This window comes from Drosophila hydei, unplaced genomic scaffold, assembly GCF_003285905.1.
Source record: "Drosophila hydei strain 15085-1641.00,03,60 unplaced genomic scaffold, DhydRS2 tig00008139-arrow-pilon, whole genome shotgun sequence".
Taxonomy (NCBI): domain Eukaryota; kingdom Metazoa; phylum Arthropoda; class Insecta; order Diptera; family Drosophilidae; genus Drosophila; species Drosophila hydei.
This window is the reverse complement of record NW_022045847.1, coordinates 1,208,073-1,233,074: the sequence shown is the minus strand read 5'-3', so window position 1 is coordinate 1,233,074 and position 25,002 is coordinate 1,208,073. Positions and strand designations below refer to the sequence as shown.

At 35.6% G+C, this 25,002-nt stretch overlaps 2 protein-coding genes across 2 annotated transcripts; one reads left to right on the top strand and one right to left on the bottom strand.

Moving 5' to 3' along the window:
• Positions 1-1,354: 1,354 nt before the first annotated feature.
• Positions 1,355-1,615, bottom strand: LOC111597194 (larval/pupal cuticle protein H1C-like). Its single transcript, XM_023311764.2, has one exon. It carries the CDS (start codon positions 1,613-1,615, stop codon positions 1,355-1,357), a length of 261 nt encoding a protein of 86 aa, XP_023167532.1.
• A 16,971-nt stretch (positions 1,616-18,586) lies between these two features.
• On the top strand, positions 18,587-22,244 carry LOC111599687 (cryptochrome-1). Its single transcript, XM_023315392.2, is given in 4 exon segments — positions 18,587-18,908; positions 20,246-20,589; positions 20,662-21,581; positions 21,950-22,244. Coding segments are annotated over 4 exon segments (1,620 nt in total). The 5' UTR covers positions 18,587-18,766; the 3' UTR covers positions 22,164-22,244.
• The last annotated feature ends 2,758 nt before the right edge of the window (positions 22,245-25,002 follow it).

Below are 25,002 nucleotides of genomic sequence, written 5' to 3'. Positions count from 1 at the left end.
TGGTAATTAAAAACAAACTTGAACTGTGCCTATTATAGGTGGACACGCATAAAAAGTCACCATACGAATACATAATGGACGCACAAACAGACGGAAAAGGCTAGATCAAGAATCAGGCCAGACGTTCTTCACCAGTTACATACATTTTACCACAGCCCTGAATACACATTTTCAATGGGTTCAGAGTAAAAACCTTATTTTCTGTTCATCTGAAATTTAATGAGACTTAAAATCTATAGACATCCTACTGTGGACAAGGTAGAAATTAAGTTTGCGTGTCCTTAAGCAGCTTAACTTCTTCCGTTTTTTCACTGAGCAGACAAATTCGGCATCATTAAACATAATCCCATGTTCAAGTGGCTGGCGTAAGATGAATAGGAGGGTACAAATGATAAATAAGTGCCACTCCAACGAATGGCAACGAAATGCTGAAGCAGCCCAGTCCAAGCCTGAATATCTATGGCAACGTGAAAAGCTAAAAGCCTGCCAAAGCCTGATGAATATCCTTGAGAAGTTTAACAGGCAATTGACTTGCTGATGGGTGTTAATACCTCTTAAATTCTGCAGGTGGAGACACGGAGATCTCTTTAAAGAGATGCCAGCTAAATTGATAGATTAGCGCATGAAATAGCTAACGTACGATACGTGCGCATAAAACTCAGACAAGGCGAGCATATTTTAACGCCAATAGATGAGGAGTTATAGCAAACAACTGCTGTCGCTGACGTCGCCGCTGCCTTTGTTGCTGGCAATGAAAGACTGTCGAGTGGGTAATTGAATCTAATTATTCGGAAGCACAGATAATGAGCACGTAAAACGCAAGGAAGAAGATGGCCAGGATATCCCACACAGTTATTAAGGCATCTGCGTATGCGTGTGCTTGTCACTCTCTTTGTCTGTGTGTGTGTTGTTTATTTATGTACGGAAGCGGAAATAGCAACAGAAACGTAGAGATACATAGAGAATACACGCAAGAGCGAATCTGTCAGGAATGCCTGACTAGAAAATATCCTGAAGAATGCGTTAAACTCTAATTTATTCGACATTTATTAAATGTGCAGTATATAAATATAAATTTCAAATATTCCAAATTTGAAACCAACTCGAATGCTTTTCTTGTTTCACAGAGCTTTTTAGGTATTACATAGATTTCCACAAAGCTCATATGCTATTTTAAGCACATTATCAGTGGACGATGGAGATAATAAGCTAACATCAATTGAGTTAAGAAGCGGCAGCAAACACGCGAAATAGTTGAAACCCACGGCCACAACACGATTCATGGTATTTTTATTTATGTATTTATTTCTGAAGTAATCCAAGTATCAGGCCATAAATTACCATTAAGCAGCAACTACTTTTTCCAGAGAGGACTGGCATAGACTGCGGCAGGTGCTGCGGCATAAGTGGTCACAGGTGTTCTGTAGACAGGAACAACAGCAGCGGCAGCATAGCTGGAGTATCGAACGGGAGCCACAGCCGAGTAGGTGGTAATGGGGGCCACAGCCGAGTATGTGGCTATGGGAGCCACTGCCGCATACCTGGTCACGGGTGCAGTCAATAAGCCAGCCTGAGCGCTGACAATGCACAGAGCCAAACAGATGAGGAATTTCATATTGATTTGATTTGTTTTTTTGTTTTTTGTTGTGGTTTGTTTTGTTTATGGCGACTATTTGCTGACTTGTCCCCTTGTGAGTGACTGTTGCTGTTTGGCAATCAACGCCGGGCTTTTATAGCACAGGCGTCAACCCGTTTGCGGCTTAAGTGCCCAAACAAACCGACACCAGTCGAAATTAGAACACAATGACAATATTTTCAATTTCTGCTCTGCCATGCTCCAGCGATGCGGATGCCAACGACTGCGGTGTCAATTGTCCGCTGTGGCTTAAATGGCGGACAGGCAGCTTATCAAATAGATTCTCATTATTCATTCAGTCGTCAGGAAATATGAATTACCCAGCTTAAAATTAGCTATTGTTGAAGTCGTTAATTAGATTTCAGCATGAAATAAGATATTGTTAAGCGGCCCTGAATGCTTGATTATTACCTTATTCGTATTTATAATTAAAAGTGCGATCTCATGGATAAAGTGCGTATATATTATAGGACATAAATAAGGAGCATATCTAGCTGTCAATGCAGTTTACAAATAGTAGGTGGAAGCTTATACTAGCAAATAAATAGTAAGGAATAAATTAGATTTTGCTCCCATTGAAAATCCCACTGAAAATGGGAAATCAGGTTATAATGATCATAAATGATAATTAATAACTATATTATTATTTTATAAATTACATTTATAAATAGTTTTTTGAATTGCTGGTAAGACAAGTTAAGCTCGTTCAGTGCATTGAGCTCTTACAGTCATTGTCATATATAGGTTATATCGTAGATTGTTTAAGAACATTTTAATAGATAAATATTTTGACTGACTTACTGTTGGACTCGAACAGATAAATGTTTTTTATATTTCTATTGTTTTATTTACTACTATATTTTATTTATTTACAGTCTGCTGTTAATGACTGAGTAAATTCTCTATTTAAATATAAATTAAATATAATTAAAACTGCGTGTCGGAATAACTTGAATTATTTTAGTGACTTGCGTCCTACTGCAACATTTTTTACTTGTTTTGCATTTAGACTAACATAGTCTGAAGCTAATCTAGTTTAGCTGCATTAGAAATTTGTTTATTAATTAATATTCTCACAATTTTTAAAGATTTACGGATGAGCTCTATCGTCGAATATAATCTCTGTGACATGTGAGATATGAAATTTCAGTATTAATCCGAATTAAAACTTTTACGACATGCATTCAGCATTAGCCACAAATATCGCTTGTTCAAATTTGATAACATTTGTTGTCTTTACATTTTGGGTTACTCATTAAATGCAGCCACAAGTTTTGAGTGCAGATCGGGGTATTCATAAATTGTGTAAGCTACGTAAAACAAATGGCAACAGGCCAACTTAACGAGCCGCAAAAAAGATGCTACATTTGCTACATGGATAGCAATGTGTGTTTATGTGTGTGTGTGAGTGCGATATAAAATGAAGTCCCTGTCTGGTGCTCGGAACATTTTTGCCATACAAATGTTTTGCATTATTAGGACACAGGCCGGGCGAACGGGCACGCGTCGCCGAGCTTGGTAGTTGAATATGTTCTACACGTAAGTTACATTAGTCAAACTGGTCCCTGGCAGAGCCCTTGTGAATTTGCAGAGCATGCCAAACGATACGACAACGCGACAGACACCCTGTCCAAGACTGGGTAAGTCAAGAAAATTATTGAAGAGCTGTGGCCAAAAAGTAAAGAAAAACGAAAGCGAGTGCTGTGAGCCAAAAGCTTCAACAGTCTGCATGAATATGCCAGACACATACACAGATGCGACTATCTGTGACTCTAACTATACGTATGTGTCTGTGTGACTCTCTGTGTGTGTGTGCTTGCCATAACTGCTTCATCTTCTAGCTCATACATATTAAAATCTCAGAAAAACGAACTTCAGCAGTTCACGAAATGGAAACAAAAACAAAGCTAAAACACAAATATAAATGTACTGGATCAAATACAAACACAAACATACACACACACACACAAGGAGAGTCGACTAGATGGCAGGTTGAATGCAAAGGGTGGCGAGGCTCATGCATTTTAAAATTCAGCCATTAGAGCACTTTGTTTTTATTTTTGGTATATGCAGAATATTATTTGAGCACGTTTTTGGCGCCTGACATTGCATTTAACATTTTGCATGCATAACAGAAAACCCAACCAGGACACATACCGAACACCAAAAACGAGAAAAAGAAAAAAAAACAATTTAAAATAAACTGCCAGCAGTTGGGTTAACTCTCGACTTGACTTCACTCTTGTCTCAGAGCTCAGACTCTGCTTTAGAGTAATTAAATGCTTTAAAGTTGTAATAAAATAAATCATTTGGAACTCGTTTTGTTTTGTAAGTCAAACAAAAAAGGATTTTTCCCAAATTGGCTAACAACACATCATTTAACAAGCTGCCAGCACATCAAGCAGCAGGTGAGAAGGGCAAATGAGAGCGTGTGAGATTAGCTACAGTGGCTGCAAACGAAATGTTTGCGGCTAGCCAGAGAGCACATGACAAGTGCAACTTAGGATATTGTTATTGGCTAATGAATATTTTGCGATTTATATCTCTGAATTAAATGAAATTTATTAAATATTTAAGTAATAATAAAATATCATAATATAATTAAAATTGAGTGTTTAGCGTTATACAAAAAACTTTATCCAAATATTAGCTCATCGCGGTTTTTTGGTTTAAAAACTTCAAACTACATTCATAAATAATATTAAATTTGAATTTTATTAATTTATTAATTATTACAAGTCAGCAAAAAATGACAATATATAATATAAGCAATCCAAATCCAAATATATGATATAATATACATATATGTGATTTATATAAAAACAAGTGAGAAAGCTCTAGTCGGGGTGCCCGACTAGCAGATACCCTGATCCCTGTCCTATTTGCGTTTATTAATATTTTCCGTAGTTTGTATCGAGTATTCAAAAAAAAAGAAAACAAATAAAAAACGACATTTTGAGACCAGGATTCGAACCCGAATTGTTTGCTCAACGTGCACCAACTCTACCAACAACGCTACTTCATAAGAAAAAGAAAATAAAACAATAGAAGGATTGAACCCGAAACGAGCGCCGCCTCTACCGCCGCAACCACTGCACCGATTTGCAAACCAGTTGCAAATTTGAAGTTAAGTAGCAGCTAACAATTCAGCACAATTCAATCGCGATTTCGATTCTTTTAATAGCAAAGAATACACGCATTTGAATGCATGTGTGCACAGGCATAGCTCTTAAGACGTCTGATATATAATTTATTTACTGCATTTCAATTATGTTTTTATTCGATAACAATTAAATGCGAATAGTTATCGAATATTTGAAACGACTCGGCTTGTCGTCCTGATCAAAAATATATATACTTTATGGGGTCTGCTACTCCTCCTTCTGCCTGTTACACACTTTTGACCAAACCATTATACCCTGATTTCCCATTTTCAATGGGATCAGGGTATAAAAATTTATTTTCAATTTCGTAAGCATGTTAGAATAGTCAACAAATGCGCACAATATATTTTCTTAACTGCCACTTTATTTTTCAGGAACAACTAATTTCATTTTGGGACATATTTGAAATATTTCTCGCACTACTGTCCATCATCTTTTGTTCATCTTTTAATTTTACATATTTATTCAAAATTATTTACTAAATACATATACATATATATAATTCTAATTGAATATTTCACCTGAATAAATACTTTTCTCTAAGTGTAATACTTCTAGTATTCGCCGATAAGTATTTTTTAAATTTCACAAATCTCCGTCTTTTTTTTTAAATTCAATAAAATTTGCTTAAAAGCTTGAATACCTTATTTTATTGGATTTTCGTGGATTTGCCATGAATATTTCACGTATGTTTTGCATATTTTTCAGCAATTTTTTACAATTTAATAGAAAAATGCAAATCTCGAATTGCGACACAAAAAAAATGTATAAATCAATAATAGTTCACAGAGCAATAAATTATTGGACCTTTGCTCGAAATAAATCCCAAAGTTTTAGAATATGATTTATTCATTCAAATTTTGATTCCTTTTTGTCAAGTTGTTTGCCATTGTATGAGGAGTTGGCAACAAAATGACAATAAAAGGTAATTTGGTAGTAACAACTTTAAGGCAAACACTTAACTAACTTTATGTGTGTGTATGCACGTGTATCTGTCCAGGTACTCGTTCTCGATTTGAGCTGCGGGGGCCAGTCCTCGAACTTTGTGCATAAGTATGCGTGCGTGTGTGCGGGTAAACTCATTCACATACATGGAAAGTAAAAAGCAATTTTCGTAACATTTGCATGCCTTAAACCAACACGCACACATACACTCCCATACATAAATATATGTACATGTAGACAGAGAGAAGCAATGGGAGACAATCCGGGAGAAGCAGGCGAGGACACGCGGCCTACCTTTGTGTGGAGTAGCAAAAACTACGATTATGTGTGGGTGTATTTGTATGTGAGGGTGTCTGTAAGTTGAATGGAGTACGTGTTGTGCTGAAAATGCAATTTGCCTTCTGTGCGAAAAGTACGTAAAATTTATGCAAATTTCCCCGAACTGCCCCTGACCCAAGGATGATGCGATGGCGATGGCGACGGCGACGGCGACGGCGATGGCGATTGCGACTCTGCAACAAGCGGAAACAGGAAATGCGCCATTGTGTGCGTGCTCTCCCATGCACGTGTGTGTATGCGAGTATATCTGTGTGTGTGTGCGTGTTTGAGTATATATGTATTTAGTACGCGCTAAAATGAAAATGTAGTGAAATATGCGATAGAAGGGCCAACGAAAAAATATGTAAGCACAAATATGCTACATATACGCGACTTCAAATTTACCCTTCATAAAAATAGGTATTGCAAATAACTGGATAAATGTGTAAAAAAATATATATATTTATCTTTATTTATTTAAAAATGTTAAATGCTATGTCTTAAGCTAGATATATACAACTAATAAAATGGATATGAACCATTTTATTTTTATAATATAAGATAACTGGTATTATGCATTACAATACTTATGTGGGTATTCAATTGCTGTGTGAAGTGCAGAGTATGAATTCTTAAAGCCATAATTGACATAATTGTAAATGTATGTTTTTAATATTTTTTCAAAGAAAATAAATGTAGGTATATATACTAAAAGATAAAACTTCCAAAGTATAAAAACTAAAATTGAAAATCCGCCGATATTACATAATGAGTGCCTGCTGAGAAGAGTTCATGCTCCGTTACAGGGTATATTAACAACCAATAAGCCAGGGTGCGAATGCAAGAAGTAATGCGACAACAACAAGAGGAACAACAACAACAAAAACAAGAACTAAAACGAGAAACGATACCAACAACAAGGCGTAAATTTGGCATCGATAGTTTTTGACATTGTGTATACGCCTCGTTGTGCGGTTGTGTGGTGCGCGCTTATGTGTGTATTAGTGGTGCCGCTTGTGACGGCGCTTTGCCAGAAAAAAAGACAGAACAGAAAGCGGGAGGAAAAATAGCAAAATATTTTGTACTGGCAGCAGGCCCAATGGGCAATGAAATGTGTGCGCAAAATGAAATGCCGCCGGCTAGTCCAGCATCTATACATAAAACAGATGTGTGTGTGTGGGTGTGTGTGTATGTGTTTGTGTCTGATATTGTTTATACTGCAATGCACGTGCCTTTGACATGCCCACATGGCCTCTATAAAGTCCCTGTGCCCCTCTGCCCCTGTGCCCCTGTGTATGTGTGTGCGTGAATGCTTCTGCGTTTTGGCTTATGGGTAAAGAAGTTGAAGCGTATTAAGCAAACACCGCCAGAGGAAAAAACCGGGCCCTTTGTAGCGGCAGGCAACCCACGTGTGTTTGCCCCCAAATACCTAGCAGTCGACGCGTCTACTCAAATGTGTGTGTGTGCGTGTGTGCTGGCTTTTGCGAGATAAACGGTAGCATTTAATGCGTCCAAATCTTTTTAACGCCACATCAAGCCATTCTTAGCACTAAGATTAAGTTGTCTTTAAGTCGCCTGAAGCAGGTACTTCACCTTTTTGGCGACTTGCCACCAATTGGTGTGGCACAATGGGACTGTCAGGAAAGAAACACACATAATATAAAGCTAAGTAGTTACTTGAAGTCTATAAGAGAATTCTAAATCGTTTAACATAAATTCTAATTTTCAACTTACTAGTGTCAAAGTCAAGTTTTTTTTAATTCTCAAATAACATTATAAGCTGCATAAGACATAAAAGTCTTGAAAATTCTACTTATGGTCAATTTAGGTGCTAGTATGGCGCATAAAATGCTGAAGTCAAAAGTCTTTAATAGCTACATTTTTTTTAATAAATTTATTATATTACAATTTAATATAAATAAACATAACATAACATAACAGCAAGGGGTACATCTTTAAATAAAATACTTTAAAATTTACTTTATAAAAATTAATATATAAAAACTATTGCAAAAAAATATTCTTAGTATTAATAACTAGCTAAGATATAAATAAATATAAATAAAAGTAATTATCAAACTCTTTTAATAGAAACTATCTTCTAATATAATTAAATATCTGAGAAATAAATTATTATAGTAACTGAATAAAAAGAAGATACATTTGTAGTATAATTAAAGGTGAGCCTGAAACTAGGACCGTAGCCGACATTCTCATCAAAACTTATTTGTGATTTGTTATTATTTATTATTACATCTTATTTAACATTGGGAAAAGATCTGGGATAGATATATAAGGAACTATGACCTGAAATATGTCTTAATAAATAATAAGAATGAATATAAAAAAATGTATTGCTCACATATAATATGCAATATAAATTAATAATAAGACGACGAATATATTATTAAATTAATCTTTATTTTAAAATTTAAGCCAAAATTTGCCTAACGGTACCATCGAAAATACACATTAAAATATCTAAGAAGGCTTTTAATTAGTTTTGCCATCCAGATGGCTAGACTCTTAATTTAATGTCCCTTTGTTCGTTTGCTACTTTTGCTCTTTTATTGATTTTATTTTTTCAGAGTGAATGCTGCTTGAAGTACAAATTTAGGGCAGATAATTTAGTTTGTCATTGGGACAGGTAAAAAGTGCAAGATAGACGAGCGACTAAAAATGTACTGAATGACAAAAAAATGGCAAATAGTTAGATTTTTTTGTTGGTAAAAAAATTAGTTCAGATTGTGGGTCTGTTCAAAACAATTATATGAACTTTGCATTGAGCTAAAAGCAGCTGCACTCTAGGGAAGCCTCGAGATTCGAAGATGACAATGAGAAACGAAAATTAAACTTCTTCGAGTATTTATTTTTTATCCTAAAAGAAAAGTTGTCATTCACATAAATTACTTTTATGAATACCCAGGGAAAACCAAATCTGGAATTTTATATATACATATATATATATATATATTTACTTTTATTTGCCTGGAAGCACATTTAATCAGCGAAATACCTGAGCTGTCTGTCAGCGCTCATAGCGAAAAGTTGGATGATAATATTCATGCCTGACACAAAATTCATTACGAGTGATTAATACTTGTTTATTCTTGGTGCTGCTGCTGCTGTTGATGTTGCTGCTACTGTTTTTCATCTCGAATTTATTAAAATGGCCATCAGGCGCGTAAATCTGTTTCACAACTTTTTATCTCATTACCTCGAATGATTAATATTCTTTCATACTACTTAAGTGGCTAAAAGTTGACATTTTCCTACTTAGCCCTTGCTGGAACAACCTGGAAACACTTTTCGCATATGAGTTGGCTCTAGCCACTCTAACCACGCACACAAAACAAACTAAGTTTGAAGGACCTTCAATACAGCAAATTTAGCTCAGCCCACGTGCCGGAAAAAGGCCGATCAAATATTAAATGTAAGCCAAATATTTGTTCATAAAGCACAAGCGATATACTGAATAATGGACGGAGTAGAAAATGTTGTACACAATGCGATAAAATTCTTTATACAAACAGAGCCAGAGCGTTAATACAACTATAAAAGCATTAAATGCCCTTTTATGACTAAAACTTGTTCATTACTGTCCTTTTTTAAATTGTGTTCAACTTCTCTTCGTTCAATTGAATTTTGGCAGCCAAAAACTTCATGACAAATAACAAAAGAAACTTAAGGCAACAAAGTTTATGCCGCAGCCTCTTCATAAAGCAAACTTAACTAGAGTACGTATATAGACTGAAGTTCAAATTTCATGGGAAAGTTATTATGCCCCTTCCATAGGTAAGCCATCCGAAAAGCTTTTCAACTATTCCGACCTTTGCTGTTAAATTAGATTTTACAATTTATTTATATCGCACGCAGGATTCAGACCTGCCTTTACAAATATTTCTAAATATTCCCAATAAGTCAACCTAAAACGTGAATTGGGAGTCATTTGCTTGGTGAGTAGTCAACGTGTAGTAGATCTATAATTTGGTCCGGCTTACGTTATAATTTTTTATTTCATTTTCCTCAGGGCTCTTACTTCCAGTTGAGTAAACACAAATACAAAGGCATGCGTATTTGCGTCCGCACTTGACATCAAAGCTATTAAGGAAATTGGCCACATGAAGAGCCTGAAAATAAATTAAATAATACCAGCACAGTCCCAGCAGAAATAACTGAGGGAAACATCACATAAGCGATTCATACGCATAAATACGCACACATAGAGGACTTGAATGGACTCTGGCTGTAATCAAATCAAATATAATTTGGCCCATTAGTCCTTGAATTACATGTCCCCAGCTGCTAATAAGCTTAGTCGAATTATTTTCTTATAGCTGACTTGCACTTATAAGCGATTTGAATAGCATATCTTATATTAATTACGATGACGCAGAAGTTCGAATTATGCTGACGAATAGCGAATATTAGTCCATCAATTATTCCATAGAAATCGTTGAGTCTGAGTTTGATAAGCAAATAGTCATATGAATATCGTTGAGTATGACGATAAAATACCATTGCCAAGTGCTCAGTGAAGTGCATATCTCATGACAAAACTACATATGAACGAACTTAATTCAGCTTCTGTTTCTAGTTATGTGGAGTTCACTTATTAAATTAAACTGAATTTAAATGATGGCTTAAATGAAATAATATTTATAAAACTGGATAACTTAAACGTATATTTTGAATTTATTGGAATCGTATTTTTGAAATGTTTTACCTCAATAAAAGACAAAATAAGGAAAATATTTTCAACGTAGTCTGCATACAACTTACCTTGAAATTTATTTAAAAGTAAATATTATTATTTTTGCGCAAGCTGAAGAGCTTGGGGCAAGCAATTCTGAATCGAAAGACTACGTATTTATTATATCAAATTAAATATATTTAAAAATGAGAAAAGTATGCTTAACAATTCAACAATAAACTTAAGCAATAAACTTTCATTAATTTAAATATAAAATGTTTCAGATTTTCGAATCTTTTACTATAAAAATATAATACTGAATCTATTATTTATTAATCAGTACAATATTAATCTGCACATCAATTGATCAGATACTTGCATACTTACATTATATACCTGTCAGTCAATCAACTTAATAGATTGCCGTTAGTCAGACAATCAATCAGTTAGATAGTCAAACAGATAGTCAGTCAGTCTTCTATTTCATCGCAATATTTATTGTTCATTTCATTCTATCAGTCATTTAGTTCCTCAGTTAGCCAGTCATTCAGTCTGGAAAGTCTCTTAACCATCATTCAAAATTGCGGCTCGTCATATTCTGGCTGTCAAAAGTCCGCAGTGAATAAATAAATCCGTCAGTCAGTCATATATATGGAAAGTAAGTTCTTATCATGTCGATTTGCGCGCAGTCCCCAAGCAATTAACCAAGTAACACACACTCCCACAGCTGCTCCACGCTTATTGACTTTCAGCTGGCGCATTCAATCACAGTCTAATTGGCTTACAGCTGGCACTGCAGCCATTCAATAATATGCCACGTTCCGCGTTCCTTGTTCGCAGCTGGCCCGCAGGTCTCTTTGGCGACCTACTTTCAGACCTTGCTGGGCTACCTGCCGCTGCCTGTCAGGCATCTACTGGACTATGTCCTGTGAGCGTGTGTGTATGTGTGTTGATGTGACTTCAAAAGACAAGCTGCTGCTTTATGTAAATATTTATGAGAGTTAATTTGTCGGCGCGCCTAGCAACGAAAGCTGGCTGATCGATCGGAGATGAAACAATATTTGAGGACGAACATAACTTTGTTTAATAGCAGGTCAATGCGAGGAGTCTCCACTGTACCCAGTAACCAGTTCCCAGTATCCAGTACCCAGTGTGTTCAGCGATTCAAATGGCTTGCAGGCAGTCGACAATAGATGACTGCACGTCGTCTATCCAGAGGCATGTTGGGTTCATATGCCAGCAGCCAAAGTCCTGTGGTGACTGACGCTGACAGGCCCACACAAACAGACGCTCACTCAACCACACGCTGCTGTCAATTATGGTTGAATGGGCGCTTGCGAGTCTGGCATTTGACTTAAAATAAACAATAGTCAGCAACAAAGAATAACATGGGCTCTAAAATAACTAATAAGGAATCCGGGCATAGATAAGATGAAATCTAAATAACCTAAAGGATGTGTACGTATGTGCGTGTGCGTGTGCGTGTGCATGTGGGGGTGGCATGCAACGATTTGTAGGCCTCAATAAATCTCGCAAGCCAATTCGTTCAAATTGAAAGCCAAGTGTAAACATCAACACAACGATTGCAAATATTACTTTAAAGCTGATGGCTTTAATGTATGTCAACTTATTGGCACCATTTCAAAACGAAGTAGTTAATCAAGGCTGGATGCAATGAGCATAATTGTTATATTCCTATACACCCTTGTGAAATAGTTTTGACCTTTGTATAAAAATACTTTTACTTAATTAAGGGCCCAGGAGGCGACTGTAAAGCTTTACACATTGGATATATATAATAAAATTAAAGTGCTCCGCAGAAATTTAAATTAAAATCCATAATTAAAAGCGGCCACAAAATGTAAACAGTGCAATTAAGTCCCGACAATTATGGAAATATATAGATTGAAAGTGTCATTGGGCAGATGGGCTGTACAGATGAATTGCGATAACGAGTCAGGGTATTAATTGTTACACATCTGCGTATTTAAGTTGTGACGCAGACTTCGAGTGCGAAAGGCAAAGGGTAAATGTTGTCACTCGCTTAAAATAATATTCCATATTAATTGTTTGCAAGCAGCAGTTTAACAGTGCGTATGATTGATATGTGCATGCGTTAGTGACGCATGTATATTCACTTCTGCAGCTTGTGTTAGTTGATTCAACAATGGTCCATTGGACACACAGCTCACAGAAAGACATTTAAAAAGAAAACTACCATATATATACGCAGTTGTAGTTACGACTTTCATGCACTGTTTGCACAAATAAATACCGAATAGGTTTTTTCAATAATCTAAGTAAGCTCCGAGGCGATTAGGTCACAGGATTTGGCATTTGTGCAAGTCACTGGCTTAGCTTGATTGCTCTGATTCTCTTTGAAAATTGTTATTTTGGTTTATTGTCTACGTTATAATCGCCTTACGTTGCATAGCAAAGCAACCATTAAAAACATAAGTGAATGTGGTCGAGCCCAATAAAAACTAAGATGAAAATATTTCTTAATATTTGCAATTTACTGGCATTTGGCATGAGGCAACCAATATTAAACAGAAGAGACTTAAGCTTTATTTGCATTTAAAACTAATCAAAACTGAAAAAGGTTTGCACTTCAAGTACACAACAAACAAGGAAGAAAACTATAATCAGAGGGGGCCGACTAAGGAATACCCTGAACCCAGTCATATAATTAGCATTAAAATAAATGACAAATAAGACCCGACTCTAGGCCTATGCAACTATAAATTGGCCAAACTATTTATTGAATAACTTCTGTATTAATGGACTTAAATGAAATTTTGATCTACATTTTCGATTGCAGTTGTTGTCAGGTGAGTAAAAATGCAAACTCGTTCACATATTGGCCGTATTTTCAACTGAACTTAAACTTAAAGAATTTGGCAATATTTGGATCCGGTATCCAAAATACAACTAAAACCAAAATTGCTTAAAATACATAAAATCATGTTTATACTTTATGGAGTCATATATGTATACATTATGGGGTCTGCTATGTCTCCTTCGCCACGTTACATTTATTTTAACAAAACCATTATACCCTGATTTCGAATTTTCAATGGCTTCAGGGTATAAAAAGAAAATGTTCTTAAAGATTTATTTCTAATCAGCTTTTATGGAATTTTAATTGGAAAATAGTTAACCTTCTAACGGGCAGAACCGCCTAAAGCCAGAGTTAAGGTAAGTCGTTATTATTCGAGTTATTTGAAATTTATTGCATATTTATTATTAGATTCAAATATGTGTACTATGTATCTCTGATGCATTTAACTTTATTCCAATTATAATTTGAAAATATGCATAAATATATATAATATATATTATTTATTATATGCTTAAAATAAGTTTTAAAAATGAAAGATATTGTAAAGTAAAAATATTGTACTAAAAATAAAAAAAAATTAATTAATTAATAATTAATTAGAACATTGCAGAGAGTGAGAGAAGATTAACCGTAACTCAATAATCGAATTTTAATTTCAATTTTAATGTTTTTAATTTTAATTTAAATTTTATATATCCCAAATTTGAAGTCTTTGGCACCAATAAAGTGCAAAATATATCTTAAGCTTACAAAACACTATATAGTCAGATACGATTTGCAAATGGTCAATCTGTAGAGGATCTTTCAAGCATTTTACGTGCCAAATTAGGCTGTGGTCAACGAACACTTATTATATAGAAATATGTTTCTCGTTTGAAATAGCTGATGTCCAATCAAACCCTAAAGTAGTGCCGGTAGTATCAGAAACGCATATATTTTGCACTAAGTGCAATATCAGTAAAAAATAAGTACTTTTAACTTGCTCGCATAGGTTGCTTATTGCTTGTTGCTTTAATATTTAATCGATGTCTATCCTTTTTTCTAAAAATAAATAAGCCTTACAAATTTTCGGCTTTGATTTTAAACTTATCAACAAGCAGGCAAGTTCGCCTAAAGGCGGAGTCTTGGGTGGGAAAAACAAGCCATTTTATAAGTCTGTGCTTGAATTTGGTTGCTTTGCATAAAATTTATTGTTCGGGTAGAGGGGGTTGTTTGGAGAGAGGGTTAATATATCCCTTTTGTTATGAAAAGGTTGCAGCTCTTATTTTTCCTTTCTCGGAAGCATAATCTTGTGTCATTTTATTTCACGTATTCATGCATTTATTTTAAGCTCTTATTGAGTCCTTATTGACGTCAATAGAAAGACTCATTTTTGTATAAAAGCAAATATCAGTGGCCTAGTCGGCAGTACCCGACTGGAATGTAACCTGTACCCAGCGTAGAGCTGCTGGATCAACCCTACTCTAAAGCACTCATTCGCGAAAATGATAAACTCGTAACATGCGTTTATTCCTGTATACAGTCAATATTTATATTTGAAATTTCATTAATATCTGATATCGATGCGTTCATACGGATGGACTGACAGAGAGATGGTCATGGCTAGATCGACTCTGCTAATCGTCATGATCAAGTATAATCTACACATTATAAACGAACATATCACCATGTCTCCTCCTGCTGCTACGTACATTCCCACGTAATCAATATACCCTGAGTTCCCCTTTTCAATGAGTGCACGGCATAAAAATCTCCGAATACACGTGCAATTTTCCAAGCCTTTGAATTTATATTTTCGCGAACATATTTATTTTTAGCGTCAACTCCCAGAAATGTCTTCATCAAATGACGTCAATAGAAAGTTGCATTTATGCGAAAATAAAAAACAATAAAAAACTGCAATCCTCTGTCAAGAACACGCCTCAAAGCAATCAAATTCCAGTTCGCGTGTAAGTGCTTATTTCCACTCAATGCTCCCTGCAACTGTTTTGATTTATAGTTGGTGCAGTGCACTATGCGCTATTCATGGCAGAAGGAAATCTGGGAGGAATTGTGTCTTGGCTGCCAACGCGTTAAGCAGCAACAGCAGCTCCTGCCACACAATCTTCTGCTCAGTTATCTAATGGCAGTTGAAGCACACATAACTGGCCGTTTATGATAAACAACCCAGTACAATACACAACTGAAAATTATATAAAATTTATTTAACAATCAGCTCTGCAACGAGCTGCACAATTCACATTCACATTTCATTGCAATGTCATGAACGTGGACTTGCCATGATGTAAAGTAACGAACCGTCAGCACAAACAGCGGCAACAGCTGCCAGAAGATGCCATACAAGGCGGCATTCCACTGTTCTCTCTTTCGTTCCCCCTACACATGGCTGTGTGTGTGGTCATGTGTGTTTCCATGAGTGTGTGTGTGTGTGTGTGTGCTGATTGCACAAAGGCATCAAGCCCGTCAACTCCTTGGTGACGTGTTGAGCAAAAGAAAAACAAGCAACTGGCCGGGCACAAAGGACAGCTGCGCCAAGGAAAGGAAGAAAAGGACTCAAAGCAGCGCACCTGAACAGGCAACGTAACAGGCGAACAGTGGTCTCCAAAAGACTCCTAATTGCTCAAAATTTATAATAAGCGACTAGCATATATGGCTGTTTAAGAAAGTAACAACATTTATGTTTAGGCAAATATTAGTAAAACAAATGCTCACAAAATACATAAATATGTATGTGTATGTGAGCATATATATATATATATAAATATATATATATATAAAAATATATATAAATATATAAATATATATATATATATATATATATATATATATATATATATATATATATATATATAAATATATATATATATATAAATATATATAGAAACTAGTACTAGATATAAATATTTTTTTTGAAATCGTAGGTAAATGAATTGAATTCTTTTACTAATAAGGAAACAGAAATAATAAATTAAATTATTTGGAATAACTTCAAATTCACCTGCAATGTTTGTGTTTCCGTCACTTGAAATTATTATAAAGCAATTCATTTCCTTTTAATGGTGATCAAATTAAAATTTTAATTTATAATAAAATAATAAATTACTACAGATAATTACAGTTAATTGTGTTTCATCTTATAAATCTAATTACTGAATAGTGTTATCTAGTTTTTGAAGCTACTTTGGCTGAGGTATATTTTCATATATTTTCCATTTCATAGTTTTGCACTAGGTTTTGTCGTAATGGTAATCGTAACGTCGATACCTAGAAATTAGGAGGACGAGGAGCATACCTGTCGCAGGTGGTTTCCGCTACTCCATTGTGCGGCTTTTCATTTTTTATCCGTTCCGCTTCGGCACGAAAGCAAGCCCCTCGCCTTCATTAATTTCAAATTGCAGAGCTTTGTTCTAAGTTGTTGCTATTGTTGTTAGTGCAACTTTTGAGTTGGACACGTGGGCCACGTGCAAGGGCGGGCTTCGGGCCATGTATTGGCCATGGGCGTGACAGCTTATTGTTACCAATATTGCCTGTCCCCATACGTGCGGCAAGCGGTTCTCTGCCTTTCTTTTCTGCTAACATGCAAAGCTGCAGTTATCGATGCCCTGCCACTGCAGCTTACCCACAAACATTTGTGGAGAAGACGAGGTACTAAGCCAGCTGAGGGCTTAGCTTTGGAATTGACGTACCACTGTACTGTCAACTTCAAAGCCACAAATGTAAAACAATCAAACATGCAACGCATCTTATCAAACGACTGCAAGATACGCTATCTACACTTAAGTAAGCCGGTTTTTTACTTAGATTAAAGAGCGAATTGCATCAAAGACACAATTAAATAAGTAATATGCAGAGCAAACTATGGAGGCTTCCAAGTGAAATAAAAATACTTTTACAAACGCCTTTTCCCTTTTTGTCTTCATATATGGAACTATTTAAACTCTAATTGCTAAGTGGCACAACTAAATATATATTGTATTATATTATTTTATTATATAATTGTTTACAGATTACTTTTAGAAATATTTTAAAATACACTTAAGTTCTGATTGTTGATCAATTTATGATAGAGCAAATAATATTTTGCTTCGTTTTTGGAACTTTCAAATTTTGCCTTCAACCATTCATTTTTTCAGTCGCATGTAGGCATGTAGCCTTATAAAATCATGTGTCATCCATCATCAGTAAAAAAAAGTTCCAAAATATTTATTGCATAATCTAACAATTTAAAAATTTTTTAGTGAAAATGTCTTAAAAGTATGCTACGTTAAAATTGTGCTCCTTAAGAAATTGATTACTTCAAATATTATTGATTGCATTTTATTCTAATTATATTTCATATGCCTTTTGAGGCTTTTCAAACATTATTTAAATAATTATTTAAGACAACAATTTAAGCCAATCTTTTCTTCTTCATTATTTAAAAGAAATTCTAATGAATAATAATAATCATTTAATGAAGCAAACATGAATTTAAATAATCCTATTTTCACAAATTATATTAAGGCGCTTAGTTTTCCGACTGTCTCATATTTCCCTTTTTATATTGTGTTCAGTGTTTGCACTTAGAAAATATCGTTCATGAAAACTATATACGAAATGCTAAAAGCTTGTACTGCACAAACTTAATGACATAGTTGCGATACTCTTGGTGAGGTCATAAAAAACGCCAGCGACGTAATAAGCAGCAACAGTTGAGCTTTGGGGTTGTAGTCGGACGCTGACGCTCGTTGTGGCGGGTGTGAGGGGTCGTCTCTGGGTAGCTGAGCGTAGTGCAGTGCTCAAAATGCAACGAGCCGTGTGTTAAGTGCTTCCCGCTGCTACTGCCACTCACACATACACTCGCACACACATACTCACACACACAAACAAACACATTGTAAACACTCGCACACTTGAGAGAGAGACGGGCACACGCGCTCAGCTTTGTATTGACGCACTCGACGGCGATGAGAACATGTCAAAGCCAAAGCTTCAGTGCGCCCGGTCCCCTAAGCAAGTGAACTTGCAGTTGTAATGGCTGTCCACGTCTTCGCAGTTGTTCCATTCGCAAATTGAACGCCACCGCGAACGCATCTCGTCGCCGCAACAAACTAACAGTGAAGACAACTAATAGAAAAGTTTATAAACAAAAGAAATCGAGAGCTTAAAAAAACTCAGAGATCTTCAGCATGGCACTGCGTGGTGCGAATGTGATTTGGTTTCGACATGGCCTCCGTCTCCACGATAACCCAGCGATGCTGGCGGCACTGTCCAACAAAGATCTCGGCGTCGCATTGATACCCATATTCATATTCGATGGCGAGAGCGCGGGTAAGTCAATCAGCTAATTTCAACTGACACTATCTTCCATATGATTGGATTGAGTTTTACAATTACGTTCGCCGGCTCTCTCGCTCCTATGAGCTAATGGCGCAACTCAGCGACTTTTTATTACCAAATATTTAGTGGGTCGCTCGTGCATTGCAAGCACAGCAGGTTCCCATGGCCAGAGAGGGCGGCAAGGAGAGCGGGCGAGCGCCTATGCTCGTGCTTAGGTACAATCAACCCAAACAAAACAGTGCGTTCTAATGCGCTTTGCTTTGCTTTGTGGGCGCGAAAGAGAGAGGGCAGAGACTGGGCAGAACGAGCAAGAGAGCTAGAGGTAGACGGAAGCGAGAATCCATCACAATTGCATACAATTAGCTTCTCAGAGAGACTTTGATAATAGCATATATGTAGATATGTAGATATATGCATATATGTATTTATATGCATATGTCTGTAGAGCTGTGTAGCGCCAAACATGTGGAAATGGGAAAAGAGAAATATTTTACAATTAAATACGTACAGTCGACGGTGAAAACGGGGCTCGCAATTGGAGAATAAACTCAGAAACTAATTTTTATTAATTTATTATACACATTTCATGATTTTTACAAAGAATAAATAAATTTGTTTTCTTTTTTTGTTCTTATTATTTGCACTTATCTAAAAATTTCGCATTGTATATCCGAAATATTTCAATTAGAATTATTTCTTAATGTAAAAAATTGTTCTTTTTCAAACATTTAATTTATGTATTTATTTCACTTTTCTTTATGGATCATACATTATAAATGTATATATTATAATTTTTTTTCTTGAATATAATTAATTCTTAATATTTCATTTCTATCTGTTTTTTTTTAATATATACAAAACTAAAAGTATTTACTGACTTGTTTGTTATACTTTCTCCTTGCTCATTTAACATAAACAATCAATGAATTCAATCAGTTAGCTAGAATTCATATTATAAAGGAATATTTTTACATATTCGTTAGCAGGATGGATAGTGTTTACTCTTAACTTTAAGTCTTTTAAATTCAAGGAATCATTCAGTCAATCGAATTCGAATGAGTATATTAAATCGAATTTTATTATAGATTTATTAAATAGTTTTCTTAAAATTCACTCTGTATGCAGAGAGGCTACACAGAATAAAATTTGCTATATATTTAACCAAATTATTTGCATCTATATAGATAGCACAGCTAGCCACAGCTAGCTCTAATCCATTTAGAAAGTGTTGATTATTATTTGTAGTTCTTAAGAGATTGCACATGCGCCACATTGTCGGACTCTTAGGATCCTATTAATGCAACTAAAGATATATATCCCTTTTCTAGGCACTAAAAATGTTGGCTACAATCGAATGCGCTTCTTGCTGGACTCGTTGCAGGACATCGATAGGCAGTTGCAGGAGGCGACCGAAGGACGCGGTGGTCTGCTCATATGCCAAGGCCAGCCTGTGCAAATCTTTCGGCGTCTGCATTAGCACGTGCGTCTCCACAAGATCTGTGTGGAGCAGGATTGCGAACCCATCTGGAACGAGCGCGACGAAGCAACGAAGAACCTTTGCCGCGACCTGGGCATCGAGTATGTGGAAAAGGTATCGCACACACTATGGGATCCACGCACGGTCATCGATACGAACGGAGGCATTGCTCCACTGACCTATCAGATGTTCCTAGTACGTTGTACACATTTAACTTTCGACTAGTTACTCATCTATCTACCTGGCTATGCTGCCTATCTATTGCAGCACACAGTACAGATTATTGGACTGCCGCCAAGGCCAGTGCGAGACCCGCACTTTGAAGGCGTCAGCTTTGTGCAGCTGTCGCCGGAACTGCGCAATGATATTGGCTGCTTTGAGATGATTCCAACACCGGAGCACTTCAATGTATACAGTGACAATATGGGCTACCTGGCCAAAATCAACTGGGTCGGCGGCGAGACGCAGGCGTTGCTGCTGCTCGGTGAGCGGCTCAAAGTGGAGCAGCATGCCTTCGAACGTGGTTACTATCTGCCCAACCAGGCCATGCCCAACATTCTGGATACGCCGAAATCGATGAGCGCCCATTTACGATTTGGCTGCCTGTCCGTGCGCAGATTTTATTGGTGCATGCACGATCTCTTCAAGAATGTTCAGTTGCGCGCCTGCGTCCGTGGCGTCCAAATGTCTGGCGGCGCTCACATTACCGGGCAGCTGATATGGCGTGAATATTTCTACACGATGTCGGTGAACAATCCACAATACGATCGCATGGAGGGCAACGAGATTTGCCTAAGCATACCGTGGGCGAAGCCAGATGCCGATCAATTGCAACGCTGGCGCCTCGGCCAAACCGGCTTCCCACTGATCGATAGTGCGATGCGGCAACTGCTAGCCGAGGGCTGGCTGCATCACACGCTGCGCAACACGGTGGCCACGTTCCTCACACGTGGCGGTCTCTGGCAGAACTGGGAGTTCGGCCTTCAGCACTTTCTCAAGTATCTGCTGGATGCCGATTGGTCGGTATGTGCTGGCAATTGGATGTGGGTCTCCAGCTCGGCCTTCGAGCGGCTGCTCGACTCCTCGCTGGTCACCTGTCCCGTGGCGCTGGCCAAGCGACTCGATCCCAATGGCCAATATATCAAGCAGTACGTGCCAGAGCTACAGCATGTGCCTAAGGAGTTCATGTGAGTTGCGTCCTTTTTGAATATACATATTTGAATGCAATGGGCGATTGAAAATGGTACTTGGTTCAGAATCAGAATTTAAGAATTATTTAAGAACTTCCTAATTATTTATGTCAATCAAATAACTAAAGTAATTAGGTTTATTTTAAGTCAATTTGATTTTTAATCCTTGCCAATCGAAAGTTCTAATGTACTTGAGAATATGCGCAAATTTTACGGTTTGCATTGCAGACTGTAGACTGAGATTTTATTTAGAATATATAGACTATCATAGCTGTAACATTTGCATTCAATTAAAATGATCTGTATTTAGCTCATCTTTATTGACGGACATTTGTTATTCGATATTTATTTTCTTCCAATTTTAGTCATGAACCGTGGCTAATGTCAGCTGATCAGCAGAAGCGCTACGAGTGCTTAATTGGGGTCCATTATCCAGATCGCATTATTGATCTATCGCTGGCGTCGAAGCGGAATATGCTGGCAATGAAGGCGTTGCGCAACTCCCTCATTGAGCCGCCGCCGCATTGCCGGCCCTCCAATGAGGAGGAGGTGCGTCAATTCTTTTGGCTGGCCGACTGAAGAGATCTCAGGCCAATTATTTATCCAAGTGTATCTGTGTTTTAATTTCGTATACCAACAAAAAATATATATCTATATATATTATTATATGTATGTATAATAAAAATCTCGCTTCTATTATCATTAATAATGCTTTATTTTGTTTTTAATTTTTTAATTAAAATATTTGCTACAATACAATTTGTATTTCAATGTTTTAACAGCTTATAACTTGTTACTCGTACATATTTTATTTACTTATTTTAAAGTGATTTATCATGTATATATATTTTTTTATTTATATATAATTATTATTATCATTCGTATTACACTTTCAAATTATATTTAATTAATGTTTATTTGAATAAAAACGAATTACTTTAACTTTATGTTACTTTATATAAGAAAATTTGAACGCGAATTAATTTTTAAAAATATTTAAATTTATTTATAAATTTTCATTGTTGTTGGCTTCGCAATGCTGAAATTGTAATCTTCATTTTTTCCTACAGTTTCCCTCTTCCTTTATTCTCTAAGTTTGTCTTGTATATTTCATTTGAATGCCTAAATTGTATTTGGAATCTAATTTTTGCCTTTTGTTGTAGAATGTGTGCAATAATTTTTGGTTACCAAGGCCAATATCATGAGTATTAGCCTTATGGATTTGAAAATGGGACTTAAAAGGATTTATTGTTGAAACTTGAGTCCCTCGACAGTTGCTACAAATCAAAACTTGAAAACTAAAGGGAACGAACAGCTACCTCCGACAATGCCGAAGCATGTAAATTCTTCACAAAGAGTCAATCAAGAGTGAAATACATAAAATATAAAACACGAGACAAATTACATATAAGAATAAATGTCCCATAGATCCTTTGCAAAGAATTGAATACATTTATACACACATATATATATATGTATATATACATATATATGATATATTTATATATAAATGTGCTTGTATAGTTTTTCTTATTTTCTTTTAATTTTCCGATTGAAATACAAATAAATTCGAATAAACATTTAGAGCGCATTTTGGAAAAAAATGTATTGCATATATCGTATATGTGTACGTATTTATACATTAGGTATATATATGGTAAAATCTGCTGAATGTTTAATTCAACCAACGAACCAACGAAATTGAACGGCAACTCACATAGCAAATAACAGTTTTTCTCTTTATACAAATACTATTTTGTGAATATCATCTCATAACACATTTTACTTCAACATATATTCAAGTAATTTATTATTTCGCTAATGTGTGTGTGTATAATGTACATACACACGCATACATACACATTGCCACTCTGTACACACTTGCGTGTATGTATGTGTGTGTGAGTGTGTTTACGTTTGAGTCACTTTTGCCTATGAAAAAACGTAGCCCCATAAAATATGCAATACTTCCAGCATAATTAATTTCATTTTTTTTTCGCAATTCACGCACTTTAAGCTTATGAGGTTCCATTAATTTCACTTTTCTTTAAATATACTTTAAATAGCATGTTTGTATATATACTCTTTATAGGGTGCTCTCTTGAATCTAGAGTGCCTCTAGTTTGTTTTAGATTTGTTATTTCTTTTGAGTTCCGTTAAAAGCCGTTAGAAGGATTACGTTAAAATGGACGTTTTCTAGATAGATAATGTTTGGGACTTTGAGCAGAAAGTAGCGGCAAGTACTTGAAGTATTCAGTGTGACTAGAGCGCGTTTCGGAGTTGTTAGGAGGTGCCTTAAGTGTGACTGTGTGTGCTGTAAATCGAGTGTTGTAACATTACATACAATTCTGGCAGTATATATAATATATTGGTTTATAAAAAAATATTCGTTGAAGATATCTAAAACTATTTGATGTTATAGTTTGCAATGGAATTCATGTCACATAAACAATAACATTGCGCTGATGCTCTTAACTGATTTGGTCATGACATAAACTCAAACCATGACACGACCCTTCCCCGTCTAAAAGAGGTTTTTAATTGTTACAAATATTGCTTACATATAACAAATAGAGGAAAGGAAACGAAATAACCCGTTTTATTCGAATGGCTTTCATTGTATACCTTTACATATTTCATGAACTAGGGACTTTGCATAAAATTCAGCATTGTCCCCAAACACATCTCCAAATGCAAATCGCATGCAAGGCGTACTCTCATACGCTTTCCATGTAAATATATGTATATATATCTATATATATATATATATATATATATATATATATATATATATATATATATATATATATATATATATATATATATGTATATATATATATATATATATGTGTATATATATATATACGTATATATCATTTATGTATATATAAATATATTGAGAAATCTGACGACTCTTGCTAATTTGCATATGCCACAAAGCTGTTCTATGCTCCATCAGTATGTGTGAATTGTGTGTTTCTATAGTTGTTGCAAAACATCAGTTAAGTTGATTTCGACTTTTGTTTGTTGGTTTTGCTTGGCTTCGATGCACTTTTTATTCATTTAATTTAATATATGTTTTGTTTTGTTTTTTTTTCTATACCTTTTTCAATGCAATACCTTTGCGGCTTGCAGTTACAATTAAACTTTATACATTGTGTGTCATTTAGTTGATTTCATTTACAGTTGCAACTTAAATGATTTATTCAAATAACTCAAATTAAACTTTTATTTATCCGTTTAAGGGAGTGTGTCCGATAATTAATGCTACAGTGTGACTTTTTATTGGCCAGACTGAAGTCTGGGAATGGGATGTGTATTTCAATTGTCCAGTGTGTGTATTTCCGTGTGCTATCCTGCTTACATCTTACATATTCAAAATAAAACTTAACTAACGGGTACTATTGTTGCCTTTGTT

Bases quoted from the DNA above. Each gene is read 5' to 3' on its own strand.
- LOC111597194 (XM_023311764.2), bottom strand. From the start codon at position 1,615: ATGAAATTCCTCATCTGTTTGGCTCTGTGCATTGTCAGCGCTCAGGCT.